The following is a 17,696-nucleotide window of genomic DNA, read 5'->3' on the forward strand; positions in this document are numbered from 1 at the left end:
GCACAAAGAAATTTACACGTTGCTTTTCTATGTTCTGTAACGTCCTTTGTCATGCTTCCTTCCTTTCTGGTTGTGTGTTTATTCTCTTATGACTAGTAAAATTATACTATGTGTATTGGAGTGGAGATTTCCCCCATATCTCAAGGACCACACAGATAAAAAGCAAAGGACAGAAAAAACAAACAAACAAATTAGCATTTGAAAATCCTGCAGTTTAATGTGAGCCGTAGGGAGTAGATATCAGGTTGGTAGGCAGAGGTCAAATCACCTAACAGATACTGAGTCTGCATATTGCTAGAGTCTGTGGTATGTTCTAGTGATACAACCTAAGAACAAGACAGATATGGTACTTGCCCTTATGGAAGTTATACTGTAGCTGGGAATGTAACATTAAATAATTTCAAGTTATAAAGGAGGAACAGAGAGCTATGGGAGTGCATGGTGGGTAGGATGGGGTGGTGGTGGTGGTGGTGATCGTGGGGAGTGTGTGTGTGTTGTGTGTGTGTGTGTGTGTGTGAGGGAACAGTTTTCCCAGTAGAAAGTCTTCAACATGTTAGAGGGCTTTCCGAGAACTGAAAGAAGGGCAGTATGGCTGGAATGGAGGAATCAAGGTGAGGAGATTTTGGAAGACAGCAACCAGATTTTTGGAGAGCTTTTTAAGACAGGTTGAGGATTTTGGATTTTATCCCCAAAGCAATGGAAAACCCTGGAGGCAGGGGGAGGGGGAGGTGGTTAAAAAAGAAAGAACAGTCATCTGATTTGCATAGTTCAAAAACAAAGATCCTCTGAATGCATTCAAGATTAGTTTGGAGGCTACTGGCAGTTTGAACTAGAATGGTTCCAACCCTGGTAGAGAAGAATGGCTAAATTGAAGTATACTTAGGAGGTAGAATCGATAAGATTTCGTTATAGTTAGATACAGGGGAGTAAGGGAGAGGAATGAATCAGGATAATAATATTAAATGGGTTCCAGGCACTAAGCACTTTATGTATATTAAATCATTTAATTCTCAGAATAACTCCATGAGGTATAGGTATTGCTATCACCATTTTATAGATAACAAAACTGAGACTCATTGCCTCCCTGATTTTTGGCTTGTGTCACTATACAGTGGTGTCTCATAATTGAGGTAGAAGACTGGGGTAGGGTGGAGGCTCATAAGTTTGATTTTGGACATGTTGAATTTGAGATGTCTTTAAGATATCCAAGTTGCAGTGTGGAGTGGTTATTTGGAAATAAGGATTTGGAGTTCAAGAGAGAGAAGTCTGGGTTAGAGATAGAGATTTGAGAATCTTTTGCAGATGTCTAATCCTGAGAAGTAGTTATTGAAAAGGGGGAAAAATGTGGAGCCAAGAGAAGAGGGATTAGTATAGAGCTCCAAGGCATCTGAGGGTTGTATGGTTGAGAAAGGAAAAGATGTTTGAAATGGCTTGTATGCTGTGTCAAATGTTTGGACTTTATTCTGAAAGTATTAGCTTTGGGATTAGTCCTTGGGTTTGTTGAGCTTGAGGTGTCTATGGGACATTCAGGGATGGAAAGCTGGGCTGTTTTTCCTAAGAAGAACATCCTGCAGTTCTTCAGGATATCCTCTCTAGGCTTTGTGTCATCCTGATTACTTTCTTCTGGTCAGTTTATCAATGATTCTCTTATAATGTACTGGACGGAGCTAGATCCAATTTTATGTCTGATCTGAGCAGAGTGGATAGCCTTCACTTTGTCTTCCACATTCTGGACACTATTTCTATGAATGTAGTTTAAGGTTAAATTAACTTTTGAGGGGAGGGGAACATTATTGCATAATGTTTCTCTTACCAACTGAAAGTGTTTTTCATATATACTCCTGCTAAACCTTGTATATCGTTGTGCTTTGTGCTAGTCATATTTTGGATCTAGGTGGGACTCTATATTTGTGTTAAATTTTATCTGCTAGATATTTCTTGTGGTTTCTACCCTATTGTGATCCTTTTGGACCTGTTGCTTAGCAGTATTGAGTATCCTGCCCAAATTTGGCTCATCTGTGAATTTTACAAGTATGCCATCTATGTCTAAGTTTAAATAATTGATTAAGAAGTTAATCAGGGCAGGAATGAAGTCACAGCTTTGGAATGAGCTCTGGGGCCAAAGAGCCTGGGTTTGAATTCCAGTGCTGTCACTTAATAGCTGTGTTATTTTGGGCAAATTACTTTAACCACTCTGTACCTTAGTTTCCTCATCTGTAAAATGGAAATATTGATAGTATCTGTTTCAAAGGGTTGTGGTGAGAATTAAATGAGTAATGCATATAAACTGCTTAGTTTACTATTTGGCACATAGTAAGTGATCAGTCATCTAAACTATTATTATTATGGTTATTATTTTATAAACTATCGTAAATGTTTATACTCTTTTAACAATATGTCCTATTAGTGCTGAATCTCAAAGAGTGATTAAAGATGTGTAGTAAGACCAAAAAGTTTATCCTTCTATAATAGGAAACATGTTTTGGAAAATGTATAAAATAAAACCCCAGCCAGATATATGTTTACTTGTAGTTTTTCTAAACCACAAGTTTTCTTATATACAAATTGAGGCGTTGTATGAAATTGAGGGTCTAATTCTTCCTCTCTCTCAATGTAGGTATGGCATCACAGCTGCAGGTGTTTTCCCCCCCATCAGTGTCGTCGAGTGCCTTCTGCAGTGCGAAGAAACTGAAAATAGAGCCCTCTAGCTGGGATGTTTCTGGACAGAGCAGCAACGACAAATATTATACCCACAGCAAAACCCTCCCAGCCACACAAGGGCAAGCCAACTCCTCTCACCAGGTAGCAAATTTCAATATCCCTGCTTACGACCAGGGCCTCCTCCTCCCAGCCCCTACAGTGGAGCATATTGTTGTAACAGCTGCTGATAGCTCAGCTAGTGCTGCTACATCAACCTTCCAAAGCAGCCAGACCCTGACTCACAGAAGCAACGTTTCTTTGCTTGAGCCATATCAAAAATGTGGATTGAAAAGGAAAAGTGAGGAAGTTGACAGCAACGGTAGTGTGCAAATCATAGAAGAACATCCCCCTCTCATGCTGCAAAACAGGACTGTGGTGGGTGCTGCTGCCACGACCACCACTGTGACCACAAAGAGTAGCAGTTCCAGCGGAGAAGGGGATTACCAGCTGGTCCAGCATGAGATCCTTTGCTCTATGACCAACAGCTATGAAGTCTTGGAATTCCTAGGCAGGGGAACATTTGGACAGGTGGCTAAGTGCTGGAAGCGGAGCACCAAGGAAATTGTGGCTATTAAAATCTTGAAGAACCACCCCTCCTATGCTAGACAAGGACAGATTGAAGTGAGCATCCTTTCCCGCCTAAGCAGTGAAAATGCTGATGAGTATAATTTTGTCCGTTCTTATGAATGCTTTCAGCATAAGAATCACACCTGCCTTGTGTTCGAGATGCTGGAGCAGAACTTATATGATTTTCTAAAGCAGAACAAGTTTAGCCCACTGCCACTCAAGTACATCAGACCAATCTTGCAGCAGGTAGCCACAGCCCTGATGAAGCTCAAGAGCCTTGGTCTGATTCACGCTGACCTTAAGCCTGAAAACATAATGCTGGTTGATCCAGTGCGCCAACCCTACCGAGTGAAGGTCATTGACTTTGGTTCTGCTAGTCACGTTTCCAAAGCTGTGTGCTCAACCTACTTACAGTCACGTTACTACAGGCAAGTGGCAAATGCTAAAAAGCATATCTTAAATTAGCTGTCTGTCTTTTTATTTAATATATTACGTAGGACTACATATAACAGTGAATTTATTTACAGATTCCAAGATAAAAATAGGTTAATATGTTTAGAAAAATTAATTCAGTCTAATTCTGAAGATTATTCCTAGTTGAATTATACTAGCATCTGGTTCTTTCTTTAGTACCATTATACCTAATTTTCCCATTTTAAAGAGTCTTTAAATATATAAAGATGTTTACTTATTTGTAATGAATTTGGGCATATGCTGCTATGTTTTCCAGGTTCATATCTTGGCAGGTAAGATGCATTGGGAATAATTCCAGGTTTAACTCCAGCAACATTTTATTCTTTTACATTTTCTTTCTCGCATAATAGGGAGAATTGGATTAGATGATTGCCAAGGTTTCTTTCTGTTTTAACATTCTCCATAATACTTTGAACTTACTTGGTTATCCAAGAATGACCTTGACCTAAGTACCTTATACTTTAGTGATTTATATTTCCAGATTGATACTTCTAACAAAGCTACCTTTTTAATATATAATAATTATTGGAACAGTACTTAAATGCTTGTATTATTACAGTTTTGTCTGTACTATAACCAAGGTGTATTGCTGATAGAAGAGGGGAAAGTCTTTTTAACTGAGCTTTTATTTCTCAGTGCCTCATTTATTTATCTATTTGTCTAGTTATTAACTTTAACAAATCTGATATTCTAATGTTCATGCATTAAATATAAATTGTACATTCACCCAATCAAATAGTAAAACAATAAACAAAAAGATAACTCATAAAATTTATTTATCAGGAGATATGCCAAATACCTATAATAAATTTTAAGGAAATAGAAATTCTGAACTAAGAATTTTATATTATGTTTGAAAATAATGTAAGGATATTTTAACCTGTATAAGGACTCAGAAGATATGCCATCTAAATGGTTTTTTTCTAATTGTGGTAAAATCTACCTAACGTGAAGTTTACCATTTTAACCATTTTTAAGTGTACCATTCATTATTGTTAAGTACATTCACAATGTTGTGTAACCATCACCACTGTCTATTTCCAAAATTTTTTCATCACCCAAAACAGAAACTCTGTAACCATTAGCAATAACTCTACCTCCCCCCACACCCCTGGTAACCTCTGTTTGACTTTCTGTCTCTATGAATTTGCCTACTCTAGATATTGCACATAAGTAGAATCATAGAATATTTGTCCATTTGTATCTGGCTTATTTCACTTAGCATGATGTTTTCAAGGTTAATCTATACTGTAGCATGTATCAGAATTTTGTCCCTTTTCATGACTGAATAATAATTCCATTGTGTGTATGTACCACATTATGTTTATCCATTCATTTGTTGATGGACATTTGGGTTGTTTCCACATTTTTGGCTATTATGAATAATGCTGTGATGAACATTGGCCTTCAAGTGTTTAAATCCCAGTTTTTAATTCTTTTGCATGTATAGCTAGAAGCAGAATTGCTGGGTCATATGATAATTCTATGTTTAAGTTTTTGAGGAACCACTGAACTGTTTTCCACAGTTGCTGCACTATTTAACATTCCTACCAGCAATGCATGAGGATTCCAGTTTCTCCACATCCTTGCCAACACTTGTTAGTTTTTGTTCTTTTGGATAATAGCCATCCTTATGTGTGTGAAATGATCTCTCATTGTGGTTTTGATTCGCATTTCCCTAATGATTAGTAATGTTGAGCATTTTTTCATGTGTTTTTTTGGCCATCTGTATATCTTCTTTGGAGAAATGTCTCTTTAAGTCCTTTGCCCATTTATGAATTGTGTTTGGTTTTTTTGTTGAGTAGTAGGAGTTCTTTATATATTCTAGGTATTAATCTCTTATCAGGTATATAATTTACAAATATTTTCTCCCATTTCATGGGATTGCCTTTTACCTCTGTTGATAGTGTTGTTTGCAGAAAAGTTTTAAATTTTGATGAAGTCTAATTTGTCTTTTTTATTTTGTTGCTTGTATTTTTTGATATCATCCCTAAGAAATCATTGCCAAACCAGTGTCATAAAGCTTTTCCCCTGTGTTTTCTTCTAAGAGTTATAGTTTTAGCTCTTATATTTAGGTCTTTGAACCATTTTGCGTTAATTTTTGTATATGGTATAAGGAAAGGGTCTAGTTTTATTCTTTTGCGTGTGGACATTCAGTTTTCCCAGCACTGTTTGCTGAAAAGACTATCCTTTCTCCGTTGAATGGTCTTGACACTCTTGTCAAAATCCTTTGACCATATATACGAAGGTTTGTAGCTGGGCTCTCTGTTCTATTCCATTGGTTTATATGTGTGCCTTTATGCCAGTACCATACTGTTTTGATTGCTTGTAGCAAATTTTGAAATCAGAAAATGTGAGACCTCCAGCTTTATTCTCTTTCAAGATTGTTTTGGCAATTTGGAATCTTTTGAGATTCCATATGAATTTTAGGATGGATTTTTCTATTTCCGCAAAAATACTTCGTTGATTTTTGATAGGGATTGCACTGAATCTATAAATCACTTTGGGTGTATTGACAACAACGTTAAGTCTTCCGATCCCCCCTCATCTATTTTTATCTTTTCTTTTTATAGTTTTGTAAAACTATGATATTCTTACTTGAGTGAGATGGAGTAAAGAAATTCCTAGAGCCTTTGGTTTCTGCTTTCATGTTGCTCTAGGCAACTTGGCTAATTTTGAGAATCTCACCTCCATTTATTTATTCATGATTTGGAAGATTTAGATTCCAATTACTTTTGCTTCTAATAGTCTCCTTTGAGCAATCCCACCACACATACATAGATACAGCACATTCTACAGGCGCTCTGTAGAGTTCAGTTCTGCTTCTCATTTTGAGCACTGGGGAGGTAAGAGGGAGAGCACAGCTGAGGGATGAGGGCTGATCAGCTCTTGCTTTCTTGATCTTTTCTCTAGTCAATGCCTGAAGGTATTCTTTAACTATTTGTCTACTCTGTCAAAGACAAAAGTACATTCTCTTGTGGAAACAGAAGCAATTTTAAGATTGAAAAAGACAGTGATAGAGATAAGAATTATTTTGTGAAATAATTTTTGATGGAATTTTCTCTTAAAAGGTAAATGAGATTTGAGGGATAAATAGTTCTGTTTGCTCAGCTTTTTCTAATATGTAATTTATTTGAATAATTTTGTGTTAGGTTGCTAGTCTTTGCCCCTTTCCTTATCCTTTTAATTTAATTTAAGCTGTCATCTGAGTAATTTAGTTCTGTTCTGTTTTTATAGAAAATATGATTTTCAAACTTTTAAATCCACTAGTAATTACTCTTCAACAAAGCGTCCTGTAAATCCATTGCATTTAGTTGTTGACTATAGGAGTAATTTTAAATGGAGCTAAGTTTAACCCTTAAAAATAGGAGTTCCTTCTGTGTATTACTGAGTAATTGCTATGCATACTGAGGTTCAATATCCAGGGCTTGAGTATGTTTAGGATTTAACATGAGTGTTCTGTCATGTCACAGTAATACTTGATAATGAGCCCAAGGCAAATAGAATAGCAGCTCAGGCATTCCTTCTTTATCATTAGTTTTATCCATAGTGGTCCTCTTCATATTGCTTTGTTACCTTATTAGAGTCCATTAAGTCCTCACCCTCTTGTCTTTCAGAAAACCTCTGTAAAATCCTTTTGGCCAGTGAAGCATTCTGGCTCCCAAGGCTGCCTTCCTCTTACCCTTCTTTTTAGTGTACGTTGCTTCATCTTGTTGATAATGTGCCGAAATATTATCAGTTGAGGTAAATTTTTGCCACCATGCTGTCGCTGTTGGCCGTGGGCATGGCTAAATGACTCAGGCAGTGGAAATAATATACTTTATTTCCTGGCCCACTGTAAATGTAAAAGTAAACTAATTCCAAAAAAAGTTGCTGCCTTTGGAGCTTGTTTTAGGCACAAAGATTTGCCGTGCTTACAAGCTCAGTGCTTTTCCATTCTGAACAAACTAGCTGGCCTTTATCTAAAGGTGAGATCACTTTATTTGTATGGAAGGACAAGGTCTAGAGAAGCAAAGCATATTTTCACCTTATCCTAGACAAACAAACAATCCAGTTTCATCTGAAACTACAGTTTCACCTAAGCCACAGATGCAGGAAATTAGACTTTATTTAACCTCTCTCATCTGGTAAGTAAGTTTGATGCCTCTGAGATGAGCAGGAAGAAATAAGAGTGTTCATGAAAATTCACAGAGAATGATTTGTGCTGTTAAGTGATCTTAACCTCAGCTTGCTTTGGGTTCCAGTGAAATAAAGCTTTATGACTTTGGAGGCATTTTTCAATTTAAAGAAGTTTGAAGTCGGGAAGTCAAAAGGCAGGCATTGCTATTTCTACCACCTGGTTATAGTAATTAAAGCCTGTCTAGTATTTGTTCTTTAAGGTAGGTTGTATCTTCGAAGAGGAGACCCACCATGTCCAAGTACAATTAATGCCCTTTTCCTACTGAAGTGAATACTGCCAGTTTTGGTTTTTTTCCTTCCTTCCTGTGCTTCAGTAGGTAATCTTTTTACTGCCCAGTTGTTAGAATGTCAGAGCTGGAAAGGGACTAGAAGAGTAATTATCTAACTCAGCCTTCTTATTATACAGATGAAGTAGAACCAGAATTTCAGTGTCTAGAGTTTATATTGAGGGATTGAGAAATAATGGAGGCCAAGGGGAAAGATGATAAAGTAATGAACATATTACCAAGAATTATAAACTGAATTCAGTTTAAAACATTCAGTCTTTAGAGATGAACCTGCTCTAAATGATTTCTTTCTGTTCAATAAAAGAAAATAACTTCAGTGTTTTCATTTCCTAGAGTTTGGATAAGTCTAAGATTTCTAGGCACTAAGAAGCCCTCAATAAACTGAGCAGACTTATTTTATTTTATTTTTACTGCTTTCATTTTTTTTTCTTTTGATACTCACCTTTTTGTGTGGTAGATGTGGTAGAGTTACTGTTTTGAGTGAGCTTTTGCTGGAAATCCTCAGCTGCTTTTGTAACTCCAGAAGCAGGATGAGACCAAATGGGAAAACTGATTCTAGCAATCTTCAGGAGGTTTTTGTTTAATGGGGGATTTTGTTTAATGGGGATTGGGAGCTGGAATTAGTGTTTTTGTGAAACTTGAAGCTTTAGAAGCCCAACAATTATCTCATATTATTGCTGCCTTTTTAAAGAAGTAAGTTATTGGGTGGCCTGGCCCCTCCCTGTGACCTACCTTTTGGATTTTAAAATGTCTTCCTGGTATAGTGGGATTGGCAAAATCAATCTGCTGCTCTTCAATTGATGCTTAGGAATGTTCTAAGCCCAGTTTTTATTTTGGCACAAAGCCATTTGCATTCTCCCTGCCAGCTATTTTTGGCATTGACATGAACATGGAAATTAATGATTCTGCTCACAAAGTAAAAATTTTGTTGTTTTTCAATTTCGGAAAACCTTTTATGTTTTTGGGTACTCTTATCCTCCAGTTGTTAGTGCTGTCAAACTTGTGCTGTCCTAAAAACATGCCACAATGGTTGAGATTTAATTGAATCTGAAATTCCATCAGTATTATGTGGTTCTAGCAGCCTACAACAGGATTCTCACTTTTGAAGGTTGTTTCTTTGGCTGACAAAACCACAGTTCACATCAAGTAGTACAAAGACTGTTGATATTGGTGGTTCCACCCATAGCTGTCAAATAGTGTAAGTCTCAGCAGGCCTGGATCTGCTCCTATTTCTCTGCAAGGATCAGGAAAGCTTCTAGACCCTGTGAAGTCTAATTTGCCCTATTTTCTAAGGTCTGTTGACTTAGGAAATTACTGAGGGAGGATATTCTTATTTAGGGAAATATCTTTATACCCTCCCTGCTCAATCTCCTCCCTTACACACACACACGCACACATACACACACACACACACACACACACACACAATAACAACAACAACAAGCACATATTACTTGAAAGAAAAGTTTGAGAAACCTAGGCACTCCATGAGGAGACCCAGCCTGTTAGATGTTTCCTAATAGAGAGATCTGCTTTTCCATTTATCTCCTGTTAAATGAGAGTTCTGGATCTAGAGTGTCCTTACAGGTTCAAATTCTATGACTTGTAAGAAGGAAAGGAAATTATTTGGAAAAGATGATAAAATGTTGAAGAGCTCAGACTTTGGATCCAGACTGCCTGGGCTCCATCTTTTAGTAATTGTGTGGCCTTGGGCAAGTTACTTAACTTCTCAGCGCTCAGTTTCTTGATCTGTAAAATGGAAATGATACCTTATTACATAGAATCTAAGATACCATTGATTATAAGATGAAACATTATATATGTGCCAATAAGAAAGTAAAGGCACTGTCATTAAACTAAAATATACCATCATTTGCAAGAATCTTCTTAATTTCAGAGATATTAAAATACGCATCTTAGAATTGAGGACTTAACGGTAATAATACCTACTTTCGTAGGATTGTTGTAAGGATTTAGTGACTCCACATTTATAAAGAACTTAAAACAGTGCCTGGCACATGGTAAGCACTATGTAAATGTTATCTATTATTATTATCGATATTAGTGTTATCTATTATTATCATCCTTTTTTTGAACTCATTTATCTCTTAATTTTAGTCACAGTTTGAAAAATGCCATGTATACTACCATGCCAAATAGATATACTTAACTTTTGCTTATTTAGAGATAGTATGATATGCTCAACTCCAGAGCCAGACTGACAGGATTCAAATTCTGGCTCTGTCAGTTGTTAACTACGTGATTTGGGGCAAATTACTTAATTTATTTGCCTTAGTTTCCTCCTCTGTAAATGGGGATAGTAATTTTGCCTTGGATGTATTCATATATATAAAGCTCTTAGTTTATTTTATTACCTTAGTCTTCTCTTTAAGGTTCTCTAGGGTTAGGTTTCTTACTTGGAATATTAATGGAAATGACTATTTCTGAAAGCACACAAAGAGTTTAAAGTTTTAAAATAATGATAATATAGTAATAATGTTGTTATATCTAACACTTATATAGTGCTTACCATGTGCCAGGCACTGGTTAAGATCTTTAATATTTAAACATTATTATTATTTATTTATTTAAACCTTACAACAATCCTTTACAGTAGGTACTCTTATCTCCACTTTATGAATGAGGAACCTGAGGCACAGAGAGATTAAGTAATTTCCTACAGCTGTTAAATAATAGAACTAGGATTTGAACCCTGATAGGCTGGCTCTAGAGTCTGTGCTGTCAGCCACTACATCTCTACAGAAGGCATTTCTCTCACAAAGAGGTATTTATTGATCAGGCCATTTAATTGATTTTTTCATAATTAAAAAGGTGCTAAGACTAAAAAGAATAAATCTGTGATCCTTATTAGTGATGTCAAAATTCAGAAAGCTTTCAAAACTAAAAATCTTTTTCTAAGTTTGGTATAAACTCATTTATTGGCAAGACCTGACTCGAACCAATGTAAGGCTATTTAAAATCTTTATTTAGCCAACTTGACCGCTCATATGTTTTGTTATAGAAATATTAGTGTGTTTGATTATGGGGTACTTCCATAAACTCCATTGGGATTATTATACAATATGTAGTTTATGCACAGTAGTATCTTTCTGAAATTCAAAAAATTCTGAATTCCAAAACAATCTGTCCCCGAGAGTTTCAGATGATGGATTTTATACTGAAGATCATTTTCAATTTCATTAAATCAATGTACCTTTAGCTGATACTAAAACAAGATTTAGTTGACATAGTTAATTTCCCCAAATAATGTTTTTGTTTTTCTTTTTTATCTGCTGTGTTTTGTTTTTGCTAGAGCCCCTGAAATTATTCTTGGATTACCATTTTGTGAAGCTATTGATATGTGGTCATTGGGCTGTGTGATAGCTGAGCTGTTCCTGGGATGGCCTCTTTATCCTGGTGCTTCAGAATATGATCAGGTAAGAGTGTTTATTTGGATGGAAATAGAAAGCAAGTAGTTACTAATGAAATAAATTCTGGGGAAAGAGAAGTACTAGTGAAGTCTTTAGATTGTAGGGAAAGAGTAGTCCAATTAGAAAGAATTTTTTTAAAGAATAGTATTTTCTCTACCTGCTTCTTAGTCTGAAGTTATGTTTGCAGTTCTACAATTAAAAAAGGATTTTATTTTATATTACTTTAGATTGGTACTTTTCCAGACCTCTAATGATTTATTAGAGACTTAACTTTGGTTAACTAATGTGTCTTGTGAGTTAAGATATGAAAGTAAAGATGCAGAATTTGAATTTTAGGAGTGAACTTTGGCTCATTCAGAGCTATTATTTCCTTTTATACATGACACACACTGAAATAAGTACTCTGTGTAGTGAAACAAGTTGGACCCGAGAAGCTGTGATGTATATTGAGTGTCTGTAAAATAGGATTTAGGAGGGAAATCATATGAGTTGAAAAGTATTGTAATAAATGATCTATATGTCAAAACAGAGGCGGTTTAGACGTGCTATAATTTCTTAAGGAGCTGGTCTTGATGGAACAAGTTTTGCCGTGGAAGTAAATTGTGAATTCTCATTTCTTGTTCTTTAAAAAAATGGTTGTAAACACTAAGCTGTAAGCTCTTTGAGGGCAGAGACTGTTTGATTCCACCAGTGCACCCTCAGTTCCTGACATTGTGACGTTTGTTTATTTATTTATTTAGAGAAGTAAATGGTTATCTGGAATTATTAAAAGGGAAAAAGAGCGAAACAATGTTTTTTCTATTCAACTTAGAATTTTGACTCCTCGATCCATTTTAGAGTGATATAACATTTACCGACTTCCAAAAATTTGACTCTTTGGACATATTTTTGAAGAAAACATAAAAAATGAGTTGCTCATGTGATTAGTAACCAGTTACATTGAGCTTTGTGATTTTTTAGTCTTTCCTCTACCTCATGAGAAACAAGCCAGCTTCCTTATTTTACAACAACAGCAGAGAAGTGTGAGGGAGCTTAAATGATGCAAAACTACAGTTGGTTGAATCAAGCCATTGATTTTTCTTTTCGGGTCTTAGACCCTTTTGAGAATCTGGTGAAGCTATGGATCTTCTCAGAAAAATATGTGCACAGTGTTTTGTGTACAAATTTAGGGGATCCGTGGACCCCTGATTAAGAAACTTTGCTCTGAGCAATTACAGCCTCCAAAATGCCATTCCTAGGCCAAGTGTTTTATGGCATCTTTTTAACCCTAGTAAACAGATTGGTATTGTAAATTGCTACGAAGTGGAACCAAATGAAATTAGATTTAGAAGCTAAGGTACAACTGGGGCTTTCCTTGTAAAGCAATAATCTGGTAGTTCTGAGAATTTTTGCGTGGTGCGTAGATGTAAAACTGTGGGTGGTAGGAAGAAGTCATTTTTCCCATGCTGAATAAATAGGATGCTGCTGTTGCAGAGCAGGATTGGGGATAGTTTATCTTGATGCATCTCTGGTTATACAAAAAGATTCCTATGGCAGGATCCCTGTTCTCACAGCTGAGTGTTTTTTTAAGCAACTTCATTGAGATATAATTTGTATACCATATAATTCAGCCATTTAAAGTGTACAACTCAGTGGTTTTTAGTATGTTCACAGGGTTGTAAACCATCACCACAATCGGTTTTAGAACATTTCCATCACTCTCAAACGAAACCCTGTATCTATTAGCAGTCAGTACCCATTGTCCCTTAACCCCCACCCTAGGCAGCCCCTAATCTACTTTCTGTCTCTGTAGATTTGCCTTTTCTAGCATATCGTAGTCATCACATACAATATATGGTCTTTTGTGATGGGCTTCTTGTACTGAGCATAACATTTTTCATCCATGCTGTAGCATATATCAGAACTTCATTTCTTTTTTGGCTGAATAACGGTCCATTGTGTATGTATACATATATGTATATTTATATATATATACCACATTTTGTTTACCCATTCATCTGATGATTGACATTTGGGCTGTTACCCCTTTTGGCTATTGTGAATAATAGTGCTATGGACATCGGCATACAAGTGTTTAAGTCTCTGTTTTCAATTCTTTTGGGTATATGGCTAGAAGTAGAATTGCTGGGTCATGTGGTAATTCTATATTTAACTTTTTGAGGAACCAACAAATTGTTTTCCACGGTGGTTACACCATTTTACATTCCTACCAGCAATGCACAAGAGTTCCAATTTCTTCACATCCTTGTCAACACTGGATATTTTCTGTTATTGTTGTTTTTTTAATAATAGCGATCTTTATGGATATGAAGTGATATCTCACTGTGGTTTTGATTTGCATTTCTCTAATGATTAGTGATGTTGAGCATTGTTTCATGTGCTTATTGGACTTCTGTATGTCTTCTTTGGAGAAGTCTATTCAAGTCCATTGCCCATTTTTGAATTAGGTTTTTTTTTTTTTTTTGTGAGGAAGATCAGCCCTGAGCTAACATCCATGCCAATCCTCCTCTTTTTTTTTTGCTGAGGAAGATCGGCCCTGGGCTAACATCTGTGCCCATCTTCCTCCACTTTATATGGGACGCCGCCACAGCATGGCCTGACAAGCGGTGCATTGGTGCACGTCCGGGATCCGAACCCGGGCCGCCAGCAGCGGAGGGCGCACACTTAACCGCTACGCCATGGGGCCAGCCCCAAGAATTAGGTTTTTGTTGTTGTTGAGTTGTTGAAGTCCCGTTTGTCTGTTTCTTCTTTTGTTGCTTTTACTTTTGGTATCGTATCCAAGAAATCATTGCCAAATCCAATGTCACGAAGCTTTTCTCCTATGTTTTCCTCTAAGAGTTTTATAGTATTAGCTCTTACGTTTAGGTCTTTGAGCCAGTTTAAATTAATTTTTTGAAGATGCTGTAAGGAAAGGGTCCAATTTTATTCTTTTATGTGTGGATATTCAGTTTTCCCAACACCGTTTGCTAAAACACTGTTCTTTCCCCATTGAATTGTCTTGACATCCTTGTCAAATATCAGTTGATCATAAATATAATGATTTATCTCTGGAATGTCAATTCTGCTCCATTGATCTATATCCTATATCTATCATTATGCCAGTACCACACTGTTTTGAGTATTGTAACTTCATAGTAGTTTTGAAACCAGGAAATGTGAGTCGTCTTTGTTCTTTTTAAAGATTGTTTTGGCTATTCGAGTTCCCTTGAGATTCCAAGTGAATTTTAGGGTGGATTTTTCTATTTCTGTAAAAAAAAAATCATTGGTTTTTTTTAATAGGGATTGCATTGAATCTGTAGATCACTGTGGGAAGTATTCCCATCTTGACAATATCTTCTGATCCATAAACATGATTAGATTTATTTAGGTTTTCTTTAGCAGTGTTTTGTAATTTTCATAGTACAAGATTTACACTTCTTTTGTTTAATTTATTTCTAAGTAGTCTGTTCTTTTTGATGCTATAGTGAAGGGAATTATTTTCTTAATTTCATTTTCAGATTGTTCATTGCTAGTGTATAGAAATACGAGTTTTGTAATTGATCTTGTATTCTGTAACCTTGTTTTTCTAATAGTTTTCTTATAGAACTCTAGTTTTAATAGTTTTTTGATGTATTCCTTACAGTTTTCTAACTACAAGATCATGTCATCTACAAATAAAGATTGTTTTACATCTTCCTTTCCAATCTGGATTCCTTTTTTTTTTCCTTGCCTAATTGCTTTGCATTGAACCACTAGTACAATGTTGAATAGAAATAGCAAGATTGGACATCCTTATCTTGTTCCTGATTTTAGAGTGAAAGCATTCAGTCTTTCACTATTAAGTATGATATCAGCTGTGGATTTTTCATAAATGCTACAGCTGAGATTTTATAGCAGATGTTTATGAGTCTTAAAGTCAAATGTGTGTAGCCTCTCTAGATATTAGCTAATGACTTCAAATTTGTTGGGGATATCTTAATTGTTTAAAGTAACAAATGACAGTAATACTTTTTCTTTGCATAAATGTGGGGCTTTTGTTGCTTCATTTTAAGCTGTGTGAAAAGCAATATCTGGATGATAGCTTCCCATTCTTTCACAACGAAACTCTTTCATTCTATAATATTAAAATTTTTAAGTATTTTAATTTTATAAGTGCATCATTGTAGAAAAATTAGAAAAGATGCAATGAGCCAAGAGACAAAAATTTCAGCCTCCATTAGTTCCACCGCTCAGAGGTAACCTGTTATGTTGTGGTATATTTTGTATTTATTTATATGTATAATTTTTTAATTTTCATCATGTGCTTGTTGATACCTACTTTGTGTCAGGTACTCTGGTCACTGGGGATACAGTGCTGAATAAAACATTGTCCTTGACCTCATGGAGGTTATAGTTTGGTGATGGGAAACAGACATTAAGTAAATAATCATACAAATAATTATATAATGCAATTGAGATAAATTGTATGAGGGAAAAATTGTAGTTTGCTGGATGTTTGTGCATGCATGTATGTATCTCTGTCCTAATGCCTCTTGATTATACTCATTTTTTTTCATTGCTACTAACCTAGTCCAGGCTGTCTTCATCACTTACCTAGGCTACTAGACAGTCTCCCTTTATCTACTCTGTCCTCCCTCCAGTCTTTTTCCAGAGTAATTTCTTGAAAACACAAATTTGATCATGCCACTCCCCTGCTATTTAGTGGTTTCCCATCACTTTTAGAATAAAGTGCTAAATCCTTATAGGGCCTCTGAGCCCCTACAAGGGTTGTCCTTCCCCTTCCCTTCTCTCGAGTCTCTAGATTGATCTTAGACCATTTCTTTTTACTTTTCATGCTCTAGCCCCATTGGCATCATTTCAGCACTGGTTAAGAATATGCTTCCTTCCAATGCAGGCCCTTGCACATACTATTCTCAGAGTCTGGAATGCTTCTCCACCACCCATTCATTTCATTTAGTCAATGCCTACTCATTTATTAGCTAAAGTGTCACTTCCTCAAGGAGCTTTTCTTCATCAGTCCCCAGTTTAGGTCAGGTTCCTTTGTTATGTATGCATTTTTTTTTTTTTTTTTTTTTTGTGAGGAGATCAGCCCTGAGCTAACATCCGCCAATTCTCCTCTTTTTTTGCTGAGGAAGACGGCCCTGGGCTAACATCTGTGCCTATCTTCCTCCACTTTATATGGGACTCCGCCATAGCATGGCTTGCCAAGCAGTGCGTCGGTGCGCGCCCGGGATCCGAACCAGCGAACCCCGGGCCGCCGCAGCGGAGCGCGCGCACTTAACCGCTTGCGCCACCGGGCCGGACCCATGTATGCATTTTTATAGAAGCCTATTTACTTTCTTCAGAATATCAACTCAGTTTGAACGAAGTGTCTGTCCCACTTGACTGCAACGTCTGTGAGAGCAGGAACCACGTCTGTTTTTAAAGTTACCACTCCCTGGCTCAATTAGTACTTATTGGAAGAATGAATGAATATGTGCTATATATAGTTATGTTCCAAATATAACTTATGGATATAGAGGAGCATATATACTGTATTTCATAAAATCTAAGACACCATTTATTGAAAGATGTACCATTTTTCTGTACCTCTAAGAAAGAATGCTGCGAATTAAACCATGGTAGCTATCAATTGTAAGATACATCCTGATTTCAAAGATGTTAATGTAGGGGCTGGCACCGTGGCGTAGCGGTTAAGTGCGCGTGCTCCACTGCTGGCGGCCCTGGTTCAGATCCTGGGCGCGCACCAACGCACGCTTGTCAGGCCATGCTGTGGCGGCGTCCCACATAAAGTGGAGGAAGATCGGCACGGATGTTAGCTCAGGGCCAGTCTTCCTCAACAAAAAGAGGAGGATTGGCATGGATGTTAGCTCAGGGCTGATCTTCCTCACCAAAAAAAAAAAAAAAAAAGATGTTAATGTGAAAAAATGTGCCTCTTAGAATCAGAGAAATGTAGTAATTTTTTTTAAAGTGGGATTATATTTCATTTGTAATCTGCTTTTCCTGCTTAGTATATTGTGAAATATCTTTACATGTCAAATAATATACTTCTATCATTTTAAATTTCTGCAGAGTATTT

General features: G+C 36.4%; 1 protein-coding gene across 8 annotated transcripts in view; it reads left to right on the forward strand.

The window, feature by feature from the left end:
- The window catches only part of HIPK1 (homeodomain interacting protein kinase 1), a 49,894-nt gene that overhangs the window by 7,518 nt on the left and 24,680 nt on the right, over window positions 1–17,696 (forward strand). For all 8 annotated transcript variants that reach the window (XM_058538846.1, XM_058538851.1, XM_058538847.1 and 5 more), the window contains exons 2-3: window positions 2,618–3,695; window positions 11,521–11,644. In XM_058538846.1, the coding sequence (XP_058394829.1) occupies window positions 2,620–3,695; window positions 11,521–11,644 (1,200 nt within the window). In that variant the 5' untranslated portion in view covers window positions 2,618–2,619. The remainder of the gene's footprint in view (window positions 1–2,617; window positions 3,696–11,520; window positions 11,645–17,696) is intronic.

Source organism: Diceros bicornis, chromosome 4 (assembly GCF_020826845.1).
Source record: "Diceros bicornis minor isolate mBicDic1 chromosome 4, mDicBic1.mat.cur, whole genome shotgun sequence".
Classification (NCBI taxonomy): domain Eukaryota; kingdom Metazoa; phylum Chordata; class Mammalia; order Perissodactyla; family Rhinocerotidae; genus Diceros; species Diceros bicornis.